This window comes from Symphodus melops, assembly GCF_947650265.1.
Source record: "Symphodus melops genome assembly, chromosome: 5".
NCBI lineage: Eukaryota > Metazoa > Chordata > Actinopteri > Labriformes > Labridae > Symphodus > Symphodus melops.
The window spans coordinates 25,663,480-25,677,113 of NC_136695.1; the positions used below are offsets into that span (position 1 = coordinate 25,663,480).

General features: G+C 46.2%; 1 protein-coding gene across 2 annotated transcripts in view; it reads right to left on the reverse strand.

Moving 5' to 3' along the window:
* LOC306824650 (mannosyl-oligosaccharide 1,2-alpha-mannosidase IA) overlaps positions 1–12,853 on the reverse strand; it is a 192,426-nt gene extending 179,573 nt beyond the window's left edge. Inside the window, exon 1 of one of the 2 annotated variants that reach the window (XM_079344846.1) lies at positions 10,875–12,853. In XM_079344846.1, coding sequence (XP_079200972.1) covers positions 10,875–11,450 — 576 coding nt within the window. In that variant the 5' untranslated portion in view covers positions 11,451–12,853. The remainder of the gene's footprint in view (positions 1–10,874) is intronic. The other variant, XM_079344847.1, reaches the window with a different exon arrangement.
* Between the last annotated feature and the right edge of the window lie 781 nt (positions 12,854–13,634).

The window sequence follows — 13,634 nt, forward strand, 5'->3', positions numbered from 1 at the left end:
TTGTGTGCCAAAACGTCTTGACGGCATTATTCAGCCATCTCTCAAAGTAGGCTAAAACTATGTCACAACACAATCACAGCAATGCAGACAGGCCAATGCGCAACGACAATAAGCTCTCAAGTGATGCAGAGGAGGGGGGAGCTGGCAGAGTGGTGGTGATAACACGCCTCAAAGGAGGCAACGAGCGGGGGGGGGGGCACAAGTAACCAGGGAAAAGAAAAAAAGAGGAGGGGTAGCAGTGTAAAAATTAGAACTAGGACTAAACAAAAAGACAAGTAACGAGTGAGGTGAAGAAATATAGTCAAGACCCCCCACCCTCCCCCAGCCCACTCTAATGTCTCCACATTACCCCGTGAACATGCACGTTGTTTCTGACCAATTAGACACACATAAAGGCAGGGGGCTGGAACTCAGCTGGGGGCTCAGATAGTCTGCTGGTTACATCTAGGCCACACACTCTCTCACTCTCTCTCTCTCTCTCTCTCTCTCTCTCTCTCTCTCTCTCTACACTTCTTTTTCTATTTGTTGAATCCACCCGAGCAGTGAGCCGGTGGGGGGTGGGGGGGGGGCAATTTCATTCGGCACCCAGGACCAAAGGATGTCAAGCAGAGCCTGCAGCAAACAAGACCATCCCAGCACCTTTCATCTTCGGCACTTTCTTCATCTGGAGCAAACACACACGCAAACACATCAACCCCACCCACACACACACACAATGAAATCCTACTGTAAAGGCTGAGAGTGTGTGTGTGTGTGCTGTGTGGAAGCTGGAAATACATTGATTCATAGAGACAGTCATAAAGGCTGCTTCTCACCCAGCCTCCTTCTATAATATCATGGCTGCTCTAATCTAAATGTTTTCCACTGTTGGTTGTTGATTTTATGATCTGTCAGCGCAAGTTTATGATATCAAAATTAACATACCGGAGGCATCTGAAAAGTATTTGACCTCAAGGGCTGAGAAAGAAAGTTTCACATGACACTGAACCATATGCCGTTACAGAGAGTTGCAGAATTTGCTCATAGGGCTGATGCAATGTCAGTTTTACAGAGACACCTGGCATTAAGCCAGTGAGCGACAATGCTTGAATAGGCACAGTCATCTGAATGTATCAGAAGGAGGAGCAAGACGAAGCTTTATAAAATTCATCTAACGAAGAACAACATCATCCCTCCACCGCTTTGATACATTGCGCTATGAATGTTAACCTCTTTAACGTCTTTAGTGTGACTTCATTAGCTTTTAAGCCAATCAGCTCAGGGCCCGTCTAAGCTCCACCTCTTTGCCTGTTACTGGACTGGCCGAGAGTTTGGTCGCCAGCCTCTCCAACATGGCGATAACACATCGGCGGGCTTCATAATGCCCCGGGTCAGAGCTGTGAAGGAGCAAACTATCCAACAATGTCGTGTTTGTGAGAGGACGTGGCAGTGGTGCATCAAACAGATTATGTTTATCAGTGCAGTGACACCAGTTACAGAGTACCACTGTTCACGACCACTGTACTTGAACCTGAGCTTATCTGCTGACTCACTGTAACTTATCATTCCATGAAAAACATGCTCCTCACTGTTTCTGCAGTACATCCACGCACCTTTCACTCACTTGCTCACACACACACACACACACACACACACAGGAGAGACTCACTTCCTGTTACAACCAAAGTCAGACTCTTCTATGGATCACTGACGCCTTCTTCAAGGCGTGACAAACAGATGTGGCTAAAAGACAACAACAACGAAAAACCTAAAGATCATGGATGTCGTTTGAGGATCTTTTCATCCGACAAACCAAACAATGGAACTTTGCAGTAGGAGAATCTCTTCAATTAACTTTGGGACGACTGAAATTATTTTCCCATTATTTCAGTTAGATTAGCATTTATTATGGTGTAAAACCATGGACATTAGCTTGTGTTTCCTTGTGACAGTAAGTGATCTGCAGGCTTGAGGAGAAGAGTGGTGAACATTCTGACAGAGGCACAAACTGCATGTCTGCTATTTTTACTTTATCGAAAAACTCATTTCCCAACAGGAACATGAGAGCATCCAGTCAGGTTTTTGTTTTTTTCAGTTGGGTTTTTTTTTTTTTTTCCGAGTAATCATAGGCCGTCTGAAGTCTGGATTACGAGGTACGCACAATGACCCCATTATGTCAGCAGTGCCGTTAACTCAAGATAAATATGCTTCCAGGGAACTCGGTGCAAGATCACAGCATCTCAAGAGGGGACTGACGGTGTAAAGAAAATATTTTCAGAGAGTGCGGCTGATGAAATCGGAGAAAAGCGGTAATTTACTTTCAGGGGGAAAAAAAAAAAATCACCTCGAGCCCTGCCAAGAGCGTTGACCACTCACAGCTCTGTGCTTCAGGAAGACGGTCAAAGTGTGGTCAAAATCAGGACCAGGACATGACCCTCTCTGCTACTGACGCAACACACACATCCTACAGTAAACACAGACTGGTACAGAGGGGCTTACAGCAAACAGACTCATTTAGAGACTGTACAAATATGGACATGCAAACAAGAAACGAAGGTTTCAGGGAAACACTGGAGTTCTATTGTGTAATGAAGGAAAAACATCTGCAAACTGTTGACGACAGGCCACGTCATTGGGAAAAGAAAGCTTTCAAGTTCTGTGTGCATGACTATTAAACTGCTGGGGAACATTTACCATGGTCACATGCTCACACGCACACACACACACACACACACACACACACACACACACACACACACACACACACACACACACACACACACACACACACACACACACACACACACACACACACACACACACACACACACACACACACACACACACACACACACACACACACACACACACACACACACACACAACCCCCCCTTGTTGTTACATTCTGGAGCAAAAGGAGGACTGTACTGGTCCCTCAAGAGAGAAGACACTTACAGGCTTCGTATGTGTTCAAGATGTGATGTAATTCTCCACTTCCCTCCATGGCCATACCATTACACACACACACACACACACACACACACACAGACTGGAGTACACAAAGAAGCACACACCAAAATAAACAAATTTGCCAGAACAAAGCGCCCTATGTGCATCTTGTTATTCTGTTGACAAAGAGTTGTGTATGAATGCACTTGCACAAGAGGTATGTGCACACGAACATTAAAAACACACACACACACCTCTCAAAATGCGTGCCTCAACGGAGAAACATACCCTCCAGCTAGTGAACCAACCACAGAGGGAAAGCAGGGAGAAAACTGCCGTGAATGCAAAAAGGATGTTAGCTTACATCTCCCCCTCTTTTACTCACACACTTCCTTTTCCTCCCCTCATCTCACCCGATCATCTACTTCCTGCTGTGACGGCCTGAAGGGGAAAGATCTGCTATTGTATGGCTTAATCATCTTTCATCAACCCACTGAACAACAAGCTTCTCCGCTGGGCTGTGCAGTCTCTACCTGACGTTGCTCCGTATTCCTGCAACTCTGTGAAACACAAGATTTTCCTGGATGAAGATAAGAGGTCACTGCAGAGGTCACCCCGCCATCCTACAGGACTGAGGGTGTGTGTTTGCTTAAGGGGACAGAAAACTAGGAAGAAAAGAATCGTTACTGGAGCGACTATAGTAAGCGAGATTGTCATTGGTCAACACCAGGTCAGCAAGTTTCATTGTAGAGGTGCAGCAGCTCTCACAGCGCCACTTTAACGACCTTTAAAAAAACAGAAAGTCATGGTCGTAATACCGAAGCTTTTCAAAAGCCAAACAATGTTTCCAGAAACCAGAGGCTACATTACAGGTGTCAAATGACGCTGTCAAGACCTATACTGACAACGTCAGAGGCTTTACACTTTGAAAAAAGGCTTTTAAAAAGGATCAGATTTCCTAAATAAGGTCGTATTCATCTGTTATTGATTTGCATCATTTGGTTCGCAGCACCTTCCAGCGATCCTCTGGTTCACGACGGCGAGCTTCTGCCACCCCAAAATGTGCTGTGTGATGTTTTATATGTTCTTTACTGATCTGTATGTGCTGACAGTTTGTGGCCCATCAATCAGCCCTGTGTTTGCAGGCAGGCGAAGAGGAGACGGGAAAAAGGTCCGTTTGATGTTGAAACATCTTATTACACCATCAGATATCCGACAGTACAGTGACTGTGCGAGAAGGAGAAAGTGTTACGAAGCAGAAAACTTGCTGTAAACGGCAGCTTTAGTTAAAGTAGAACACCAGGTGTTCCACTCGTCCCGGCCTAACACTCCTCATTATCAGCCACTAATCATTTTAAAAACCCTCAAATGACCCCGTCATTACAAGACCTTTAAGTGGAGAAGAGGCCGAGTGGGACTTTTTGGCACATCTTCACCAACTACCAAGGTGCATGAAGAGTGGAAGGCCTGAAGAGGTCAAAAAGCTTCAACAACACTTCATATAACTTCAATAACTTTATCAGACCAGCGTGTTTCAACCTTCATCTGGGATTTCTTTGCAAAGCTGAAGACTCTGATGAAGGCCACGAGGCGAAACATGTCGGTCTGACATCGTAAACAAAGTTGATCCGTCTACGACTTATGTGTTGCTGGAGCTTTTTCACCTCCCCGAGAACTTTAAGGAGTCCTGTGTGAAGCCCAACAGAAGCCTGGAGCGTACATGTCATCTTTGAGAAGAGCTCTCTTTTTTTTCTTGCGTGGCTGTGATGACCTGCATCACCGCCAGACAACATTGACAAGTTGAAGTTATCTGCCCCAGCTGCCATCGACTAACACAATGTATCAATACCCAGCAGGCGCAGCGGCAGCGGCGACGGCGGCTCACACCCCCTACCTCTGCATGAACTGACCAAAGACAATGCCGGGTTCATGCTCCAAACGCCAGCTGCTGACATTTGCACAGCGTCCACAGAGAAGAGGAAGAGCACAAACGTCTCAGCTCTGCGGGAGCGCTCGCAGATTGTAAGCCTTTTCTTCAGACTTTGTTCGTCTTCCGTTTCTTTCTTCTAGCACAGCGGGCGGCCATTTTCCTGGCTTGGACTGAACGTTGTTTGGCACACCTGGTTCGTGGCGGTAAGACAGCAGGGGAACGAGGGTTGGAGGGAGGTCACGGTGCTCACAGCTTAACGGCGTCATTCCATTCAGACGGACACCCGGATCACTGCTCATTACTGCTGTAAGGGGATTTCAGGTCCGGATACAAGCTCACCTATTTCTAGAGCTTTGTGCAATGTGTGTGTGTGTGTGTTTGTGTATGTGTCCCTGTGTGTATGATTGCGTAATGTGGCAGTTCAGTTAGTAAAGCAAGGCCTTATGACATGACCTTATTTCATGTTCAAACAGACACTTTCCAAAAAGTGATTTTGCTCAAATTAACATAAAAATTCCTCCTGAGACTGACAGGCAAATCAAAAATCTATTCCCCAATTGTTTCTATTAGAGAAATATAAAACTTTGGATATACAGTAGGGTGGAGATTAGAATATGCTTTTTAAACGGAACGTGTCGGACGTGACGCCCCCACAGTCAGACAGGGAAAGTCTCCAGCTGTGGGGTGTAAATGTGAACGACCGGGTCAGGAGAATATCCAAGAGGAAGTCCTGCTGAAATGATCGGGATATTTTCAGGAGTGTGTATGTGAAAACAATTTACGGAAATTCCCCCAACAGAAGATGACGTCGGGGGTGGAAGAGAATCATGGGACCCGGCCTCCAATGAAAACCAACTCTTGAGTTGACCGTAGGTAAGATGAACGGGCGAAACCGAGCTGAGGAAGATGAAGAATGTTTCCCGACGACGCCTCAGAGATCCATCACGTTTTTTTGTTTTTTTTTAATATCACAGCAGCACACTCAGCCCCCCTGCTTCTTTATGCAGCGGCCTTTCATCTCACTTTCAGTATTTCCATGGCAACGATTAACATGTTGCGTCTTTCATGGTGGGCGCCACAAAAAGGCACGTCCTCGAACAACTTTAAAATAAAAGAGCGTCTCTGGCTTTGATCACTGTTGGAAATATTTAGGGTCATATCATGACTTTAATGTAAAAAAAAAAATGTTTTTAAGAACACAAAACTGGCTGCTGCTGTGTGTTGGTTAAACATAACCCCAGGTCTTTAAAAAAAAGACCTGGCCTTATTAATATTATTAATATTGAACAAGTACTTGGATTTACTCAGTTTCTACTGTCGTTGATTATACATCGTTATAATCTAAATATAAGAATGCAGCTTGGTTTGTTTTTAAGAGATGATAATGATCTGGGGATTTCCTGTGTAAACTTTCTTTTTTACTTCGTCGTCCTGCAGCTGTTCACTGAACTGAAAGGAGAAAAGCAGGTGTGTGTGTTGTGTTGCAGTACATGAAGAAGTCTAACTGTGAAGTAAAAAGCCCCCTGCTGACGGCTGAAACAAACCAAAGCCTCTTCAGCTCCGCGCTTCTTCTGTTACACTTCTACGATCTCTTTGAGATTAAGATGCATCCGGAGCGTCTGTTTCCAAAACATCCGTCTTCTCTTTTTTTCAAACATCCCCTGTGCTTTCAAGATGCTGCTTATCACACACACACACACACACACACACACACACAGAGCACTGACCATTAAACACACTCGCTTTAAGACAAAACAGATGTACCTCAGTTGATTATTTTTTATCCACACAGTGAAGCAGGTGGGCTTCAGCACTGGATGGATAAACACAGTGACAAGCCTTCCAACTGAAACTGTCATAGTCTGAATTCTTCCCCAAGCACCTAAATAATCATCCTGATAAGCATCAAGAATACACACACACACACACACACACACACACACACACACACACACACACACACACACACACACACACACACAGACTCACTCACAGGACAAAGACTGCCTGAAGTCTTTCATTGCTCTGCTGGAGGAGGCTCTAACCTCGAGAGGCTGCAGCGTCTGTCCTCTCACTGCACCACTCTCAGCTGTCACATCTTCTCTCGGGGCTGCACACGTTTTCTAAATGTTTTCATGTGATTAGGAATGAGCTGATTTTTAAAAAAATAAACTCTTGGATTATTTTCATTGATGCTCGGGGTGTCAATCTCTGTTTTATTCCTGATGCGATACAGTAATGATCCCGTCTTCGGTGCTCTTTTGCTTTTTTTCCCTCTCTCAACACCTTTAAAGTAGAGATAGGACTGTGCATTGAGTTGGACATCAGGGAGAGGAAGTTAAATAAGAGGAATAAAATGCAGAAAAGGAACCGCAGGAGATGTTTGAGAAAAATTCTGCTCAAGACGTAAAACCCGCGGGGGCGCTGTGTGGTTCGTACACGCGCCTCCATGTACAGAGGCTGTCATCCTCGAAGCGGGCGGACCGCTTGTCAATCCTCTCTCTCTCTCTCTCTCGCTCTCTCTCTCTCACTGATGCATAAATACAGCAGGAATAGAATCCCTTTACAAGGTTAACTTGTCTTATTAAGAAGCCCTCTGATTTTGGACATAAAAAAGCTTATGTAATCAAAACCAACTGGAAATGCTGAGTCAGTTTATTTGAAGAGGAAGAGTGCACTATAAATAATTTAACCCCTGGTAACACACTTATCATTTCGTTGTAATGTTTCATGTCCACATCCAGAAAAAAAAAAAAAAAGAGTCAGCCTTCGGGGTCTTCACACCCGATGATCCCACTCGGACCTGATCTTTTTGGTAACAGGCTCAATATTCAGCTTATTCCCCTCATTTGACTGCATAGACGTATCTCTGCTAAAAGATTCAGCAGCCAGGGGAAAGGGCAGACCTCCTGTTTCACCCGGTCTGTCTTCAAATTAATATTTCTCTTCTGATGTGTGTGATGATGTGTTGACCAGGAGAAGAGGGTCACGCACAGGTACAGACCTCCTCTGATGTCCTCTTTGCTCTGCGTCTTCTGCTTTATTTGTCTGCTCTTCTTCTGCACTCTGCGTGTAGTTTTTTTTTTTTTTTGTTTGTTTGTTTTTTTGTTACAGCATGCCAAGTTCTAACCTTAGTGAACGTAGAGGACAAGGCAGCAGAGTGAGTTTATGCAGAAAAGCCCCCACCCTCAACACACACACACACACACACACACACACACACACCCCTGCCCTGTTGCTCCAGGCCCAAATTTTTTCGTGGTTGCGATTCCCTGCTATCCATCCTTTTATGCCGGAGCCAATGAGGCAGCAACACAGCAGTGCAGGCGACTCAGTGAGCCATGACATCACAGAATTACAAATAGGAAGCTGTTTGAAAATGACTCTCATCTTCATCCTGCTGAGGACTTTTGGAGGAGAATGAACTACCTACTGGCGGGGCGCTGCTGGAATAGGCAAACAGCACCCGGGCAACTTTGGCAGGACTTGCTGGTATACTGGGGGGGGGGGGGGGGGGGGGGGGGGGGGTGATCAGACTGTTATTGTCCCTCGTTTCACCCTGGCTTGGCAGTGCACACACACACACACACACACAGAGGAAGAAGAAGGTGGGGAGTCTGCTTTCTTGTTGTTGGCAGTTGAGAAAAACGATGCCCATTCACATTTTGGGCATTGAAGCAGTCAGTGGGCCGGAGCAGACCCCCTTTTTTTGTCTGCATTCTCTTACACTGACTGCTTTCACAGAGCCGCCCTGTCTGTACACGAGAACACAAGCAGAGCAAGCGAGAGAGAGAGAGAGAGAGAGAGAGACTGACAACCACACATTCAACTCTGTACATTTCATCCTTCACAGAAATATACATCAAAACATGTCGGCTGTATTGTTGCACTTACTCCCTGCTTTTTACATCGGTAAACCTGGACAAAGCGCGGGGGTCGTGATGTGTCAGCCTGCGCCGGCAGCATGAAAGTGAGCCTCCGGGAAGAAGAGAAGCTGTTTGGAAAGCTGCCAGCAGGCTTGAGACAGAGGAAACTGTAGCGGCAACAAAGGAAAACACACACAAAAAAAACCCGAACGCGAGGCTATGTGCATATACACAGAAGGGTGCAGCGTGAGTCTGAAAGCAGGACAGGTGTGTGTTCTCAAAGGCCGTCAACCCATCGACGCAATTGCTAACCCGCAACACCGAAATGGCGAGGAGGGCGTGGCGGTCTATAACTTCTTCTCAGATGACAAGTGTGACCCTGAGGCGAGAACTTTGCCGAGCTCAGCTGAACACAACAGGCGAGCAAAGTCACACTGACATTCATTTCGACGAGCATCCAAAAAAAAAAAAAAGAGAGAGAGAGAGAGAAACAGTGAGTCAGGGAGAGCTGAGAGCACGAGGCCAAATCACCCGCTCCGTCCTCTGACGCCTCGCTTATCACGGAGCGCACCACCTCCAGGTACGAGAGGCATGTGAGGGTGACAGCAGACTGGAAGTGAGAACGACAACGAGACTTAGCCGTGTCACATGCCAGGGCTGAAACCCATCTGCACATGCCGGGCCAACTTTCCCCTCCTCCTCCTCCTCCTCCTCCTCCTCCTCTTCCTCCTCTACACCAGGCTCACTCGCCTTGAGTGGGTACAGATGTGTGATCTCCAGACGCTCCTACTCGGGAGTCCTTATTGGAGCCACAGGGCTCAACAAAAGCTGGCACACATGCTTGAAGAGCTCCTGGCCAAAGTGTCAGTGCACACATAGTCACATCATTTCCAGGCAATTGTGCGGGGGGGGAGGGGGAGGGGAGGGGGAGGGGGGGTGGAGGTGCTACAGCTGGGTGTGAGTGCGGGACGTTTTATCATTCACGATGACCCGACAGAAGGCAATTTAACAGCTCACATAACGCACAAATATGGCAGCCTGATAAGTCACATGAATTCACGCTCAGAGGCTTATGAACAGAATTAGAGCTGCAACGATTATACGGGCAGAAGGGAATGATTTGCCACAAGAATATAAAAGAGTTCAAAGTAAAACATTTCTAATATCTGCTGGTTTCTTGCTTGCTGGATGAACAGCTTCCCGGTTGTTGATTTTGTGCTGTAATTTCTCTCAGTAAATAAGGGGAGTTTTTTGAGTTTAAGAATGTGTACGAGAGCGAAGGAGCAAACTCAAGACAAAACTTTTAGTTTATTGTAATGACCACAAAATGTTCAGTATTAATGGAATAAATGACGTGTCAACGATCAAAACGTGCAAACATTAAAAAGAATCTCAGAATAGTTGACGTTCGTGTGGACGTAAACTACACAGAGTGTCCTCCTGTCCCGACTCCACTCAGTCCTAAAACATCCATCCAACACATCATTCAAAGCTGCATCACATCGCCTCCTTCCTCTTATACTGATTGATTATAGGTTATTAGACTTCCATGTAATCTCTCTGACAGGCAGCGGAAACATCTCCAGTCCTGCCACTGTTCTCCAAAAAGGCACTGCATGGTAACATCTAGACAAGTGATATGATTGAGAGGGATTTATTGAGTGTGTTTGACAGGCGCTGGGCAAACAACCGTCCCACTACTTCTATACAGAGAGAGCGGCTGCAGTGTCTGATGGTACAATGAATCAACAAGAGAAAAGTAATGATATCTTTGAAGGGGGGGATGTCTGGGTTTGTCTACGTTTGAATTAGGCTGTTTTATAAATCTGTTGTGTTTGATGGACACTCATATTGAAAAGCAAACTGGGACTTTCTTGCTGTTTTAAAGGAGGTAGTGGAGTTATCTGATTATTTTTGGTCCCGCGAGAAATAGAACATGATTCATCTTGCAAAATATCTGTCCTGATATAACCCCAAAATAGGACACACTTCCTGTTTGTTTTTTTTTCCTGAAACCGTAATATGTACTTCCCATAATCCAACCACATCACTATGGCACTTCCACATAACACTAGAGGCTACTATATGTCAACTGTCCAAACATGTGCCCGTCATGCTCCCCCTTCAGGGTCTCTGTCACACATCCTTACCTCTTTGACTTTCTCCCGGCGCTCGTTGGTCAGGGGGTCGCTCGGTTTGCCACTCTCTCTCCCCAGAGCTGGTTTAAGCAGACACCGTTTGAACTTCTGGTAACTGAATGTAGGTTTATCCGAGGTGGGTCCATGGTCCGAAGCGCTCGCTTTATCCGAGAGTGAAGGATCCGTTTTGGACCTGGATAGAGTCAACTCCTCCTGCGCTCTCCCTCCAGCGAGCCGCGCCTCGGTGGCCTCATGAGAGACGGGAGGTTTGCGGTTCAGACTCTTCACTTTGCTGCTGCTGCTGGTCTCTCCTTTGGCCGGGGTCATGCCCCTCAGACCGTGCTCCTGGTCCTTGGGTCTTTTTAAGGGCTCCCTGACATCGTTCTCGGACCCGGAGCCGATAGTGACAGGCTGGGTCTCGGTCTTGGACAGAAAAATGCGCTTTAGCCGGACAGAGTCGGGCAAAAAGAAAAGGGCCCCGAAACACAGCGTCACCAAACCCGAGAGAAAGAGCAGAAAGACGAATTTCTGGGACAGGCGCAGACCCATGCCCGATGCTGACACACCGGGCAACTTTCGGAAAACCATTGAAACTTTTTCTTAGGACGTCGCCTTACACTGTTTTTTCTCCGAGACTGCAGCGTGTTTGGACAGTCTCCTCTCCCCTCTCTTTACCGAGCAGCGTCTCTGCTGCCTGGGGGCAATGTTACAAAAAAAAAAAAAAAATAGATAGGCTGGATTTTAAACACACCCCCGTGACACTTCCAGAGGAGCATAAACACTCCACCAGAGCTGTCTTTATCTCTGGATCGATTGGATCTGCATATACGCGGAGGTTAGGCCTGCCTACATTTACAGTTCAGCAATCATTTGGTGACACAACTCTGGAGCTTTCAGGTGGTTTTTGTCCAAACAACGCAAGTACTGACACCAATGCGCAGCAGGATTTGGTTAAAAAATGGAAATCATATATCAACACGGGGCTTCTGGGGCTGCTAGATAAATGGCACTGGCGTTTACTGAAGCGCTGAGCTGTATTCAAGAATAACAGGATTACTAGAGCACACGCCAGGCTAACAGATAAATGCACTTTGATTAGAAGAGCTATAGTGGCACGTCTCGCGGTTGGTGGACAAAGTTGTGTCTCGTTGCATTATTATTCCACGCCGTCGTGCGTGTCGATATTAACACATTGCCCCGTGGTGCAAAACCTCCAGCGTGCAGCCGAGCATCGTTTCCTTGTTCCCCCGTTATGCCGAGCCACGTTGCTGCGATGTAAGCTCCGGAAATCTCTGCGTCTGTGTGCAAATAAAACGCAGTGTTTGTGTGTCTATCCTGTACAGCTGGCGGAGCGAAACGCGTGTACATGCATGTCGCCGATCTGTCAAATCGCACTCCTCCAGGAAAAGCCTCCTCTGGTTTCCTCCTCTTCCTTCACTGTCGTCAACACGCCGGGCGAAACAGATCGCTGGATGACATTAAAAAGAAGGCGGGTTTTGTCCCATGCGAAGTTATCCTAGCCCCCCCCCGATGATCCAGATCCAGAGAATATACAACAAATCCACCATCCAGTCTGACGCCGGTTTCCTCAACAAAAGCAGACCGCACACCGCCGCGGCGTCGTCGCTCCGGTACCAGCCTGCCGTTATCTCCGTGTCTCCGCCTGCCTGCTTACAGTGTGCCTCGCTCTCTTTGCCTGTAGCAGGCTTGTGTCGCCGCGCCGTGGACGTCCGCCTGCGTAAAAAAAAACAGCAAGAGGAGAGAGAGGGGCTGGAAATACGTATAGTGCGGGCAGGGCGAGAAGAGGAGATGAGAGGAGAGGAGGAGGAGAGACGAAGCGGTCCACCGCTTGGCAATCTAGTGGGCTGGTCGGGTTTCTTGATGGATATTCAGACCAGCTTATCAAAACACAGTTAAGCCGTTTGGAGAAAAAAGGAGAGCAGATCTGAATGGCTCTCTGCAACGTTTGAAAGTCATCCACACCTGATGATAATCTTGAATAATCCCTCAGAATGTTCTTAAATGTCTGTTTTAGAGTGTCACATTCGTCCTTTTGTTTGCCTCTTTAGCAGCACTGAATCACAGCTTTTGATATAGCCTGAGAGAAATTTTGAAATTTGTAACATCAAATAAAAACAACCTAACCAAGCTGAGTCTTTTCACACCATTACCCCAAGTTTAAAGACATGCTATGGTTCACTGAAGACTATATTTCATGGGCTATTATGTGAGATAAAGTCTACATTAATATAGCCTACATTTACTGTAAGGCTTCACAAGCCAAAATAATCTTGTCGTGGATGTGACACATGTTCCTGTTTGTTCTGTAAGGAGATACCTCTATGTCATGTTTGTACTTATTATTAGATAATAATAAATTGATGGGTTTTTTTCATTTATATAGCATCAAAAGCAAGGTCATACCTCATGGGAAAGCTACCTATCTATAGCTCTTTGTTTGGCCGAGCAGAATTGTTTCCACTTCTATAAATAGTTGATCATTTATTTTGTGTGTGTGCAGGGGGAAAGGCCATTCCTTCACGCCAGTTGGGTAGAATGGTTTCTAAGCAATCTTGAAATGCATTCATAGCAGGGGTAATTGTTGTCAAAATGGCTGCAGGATCGGTTCCCCAGATAAAAAGAAAATAACGTTCCAATAGAAATAAAAACCGAGGCACGGTGCCCATGAGGGAACACATAGGTCATGGATTAAACTCTTGTGAAGACGATAGTTGGCTTTCACTCAAAATACACAGGCTACTATTCTCTTCT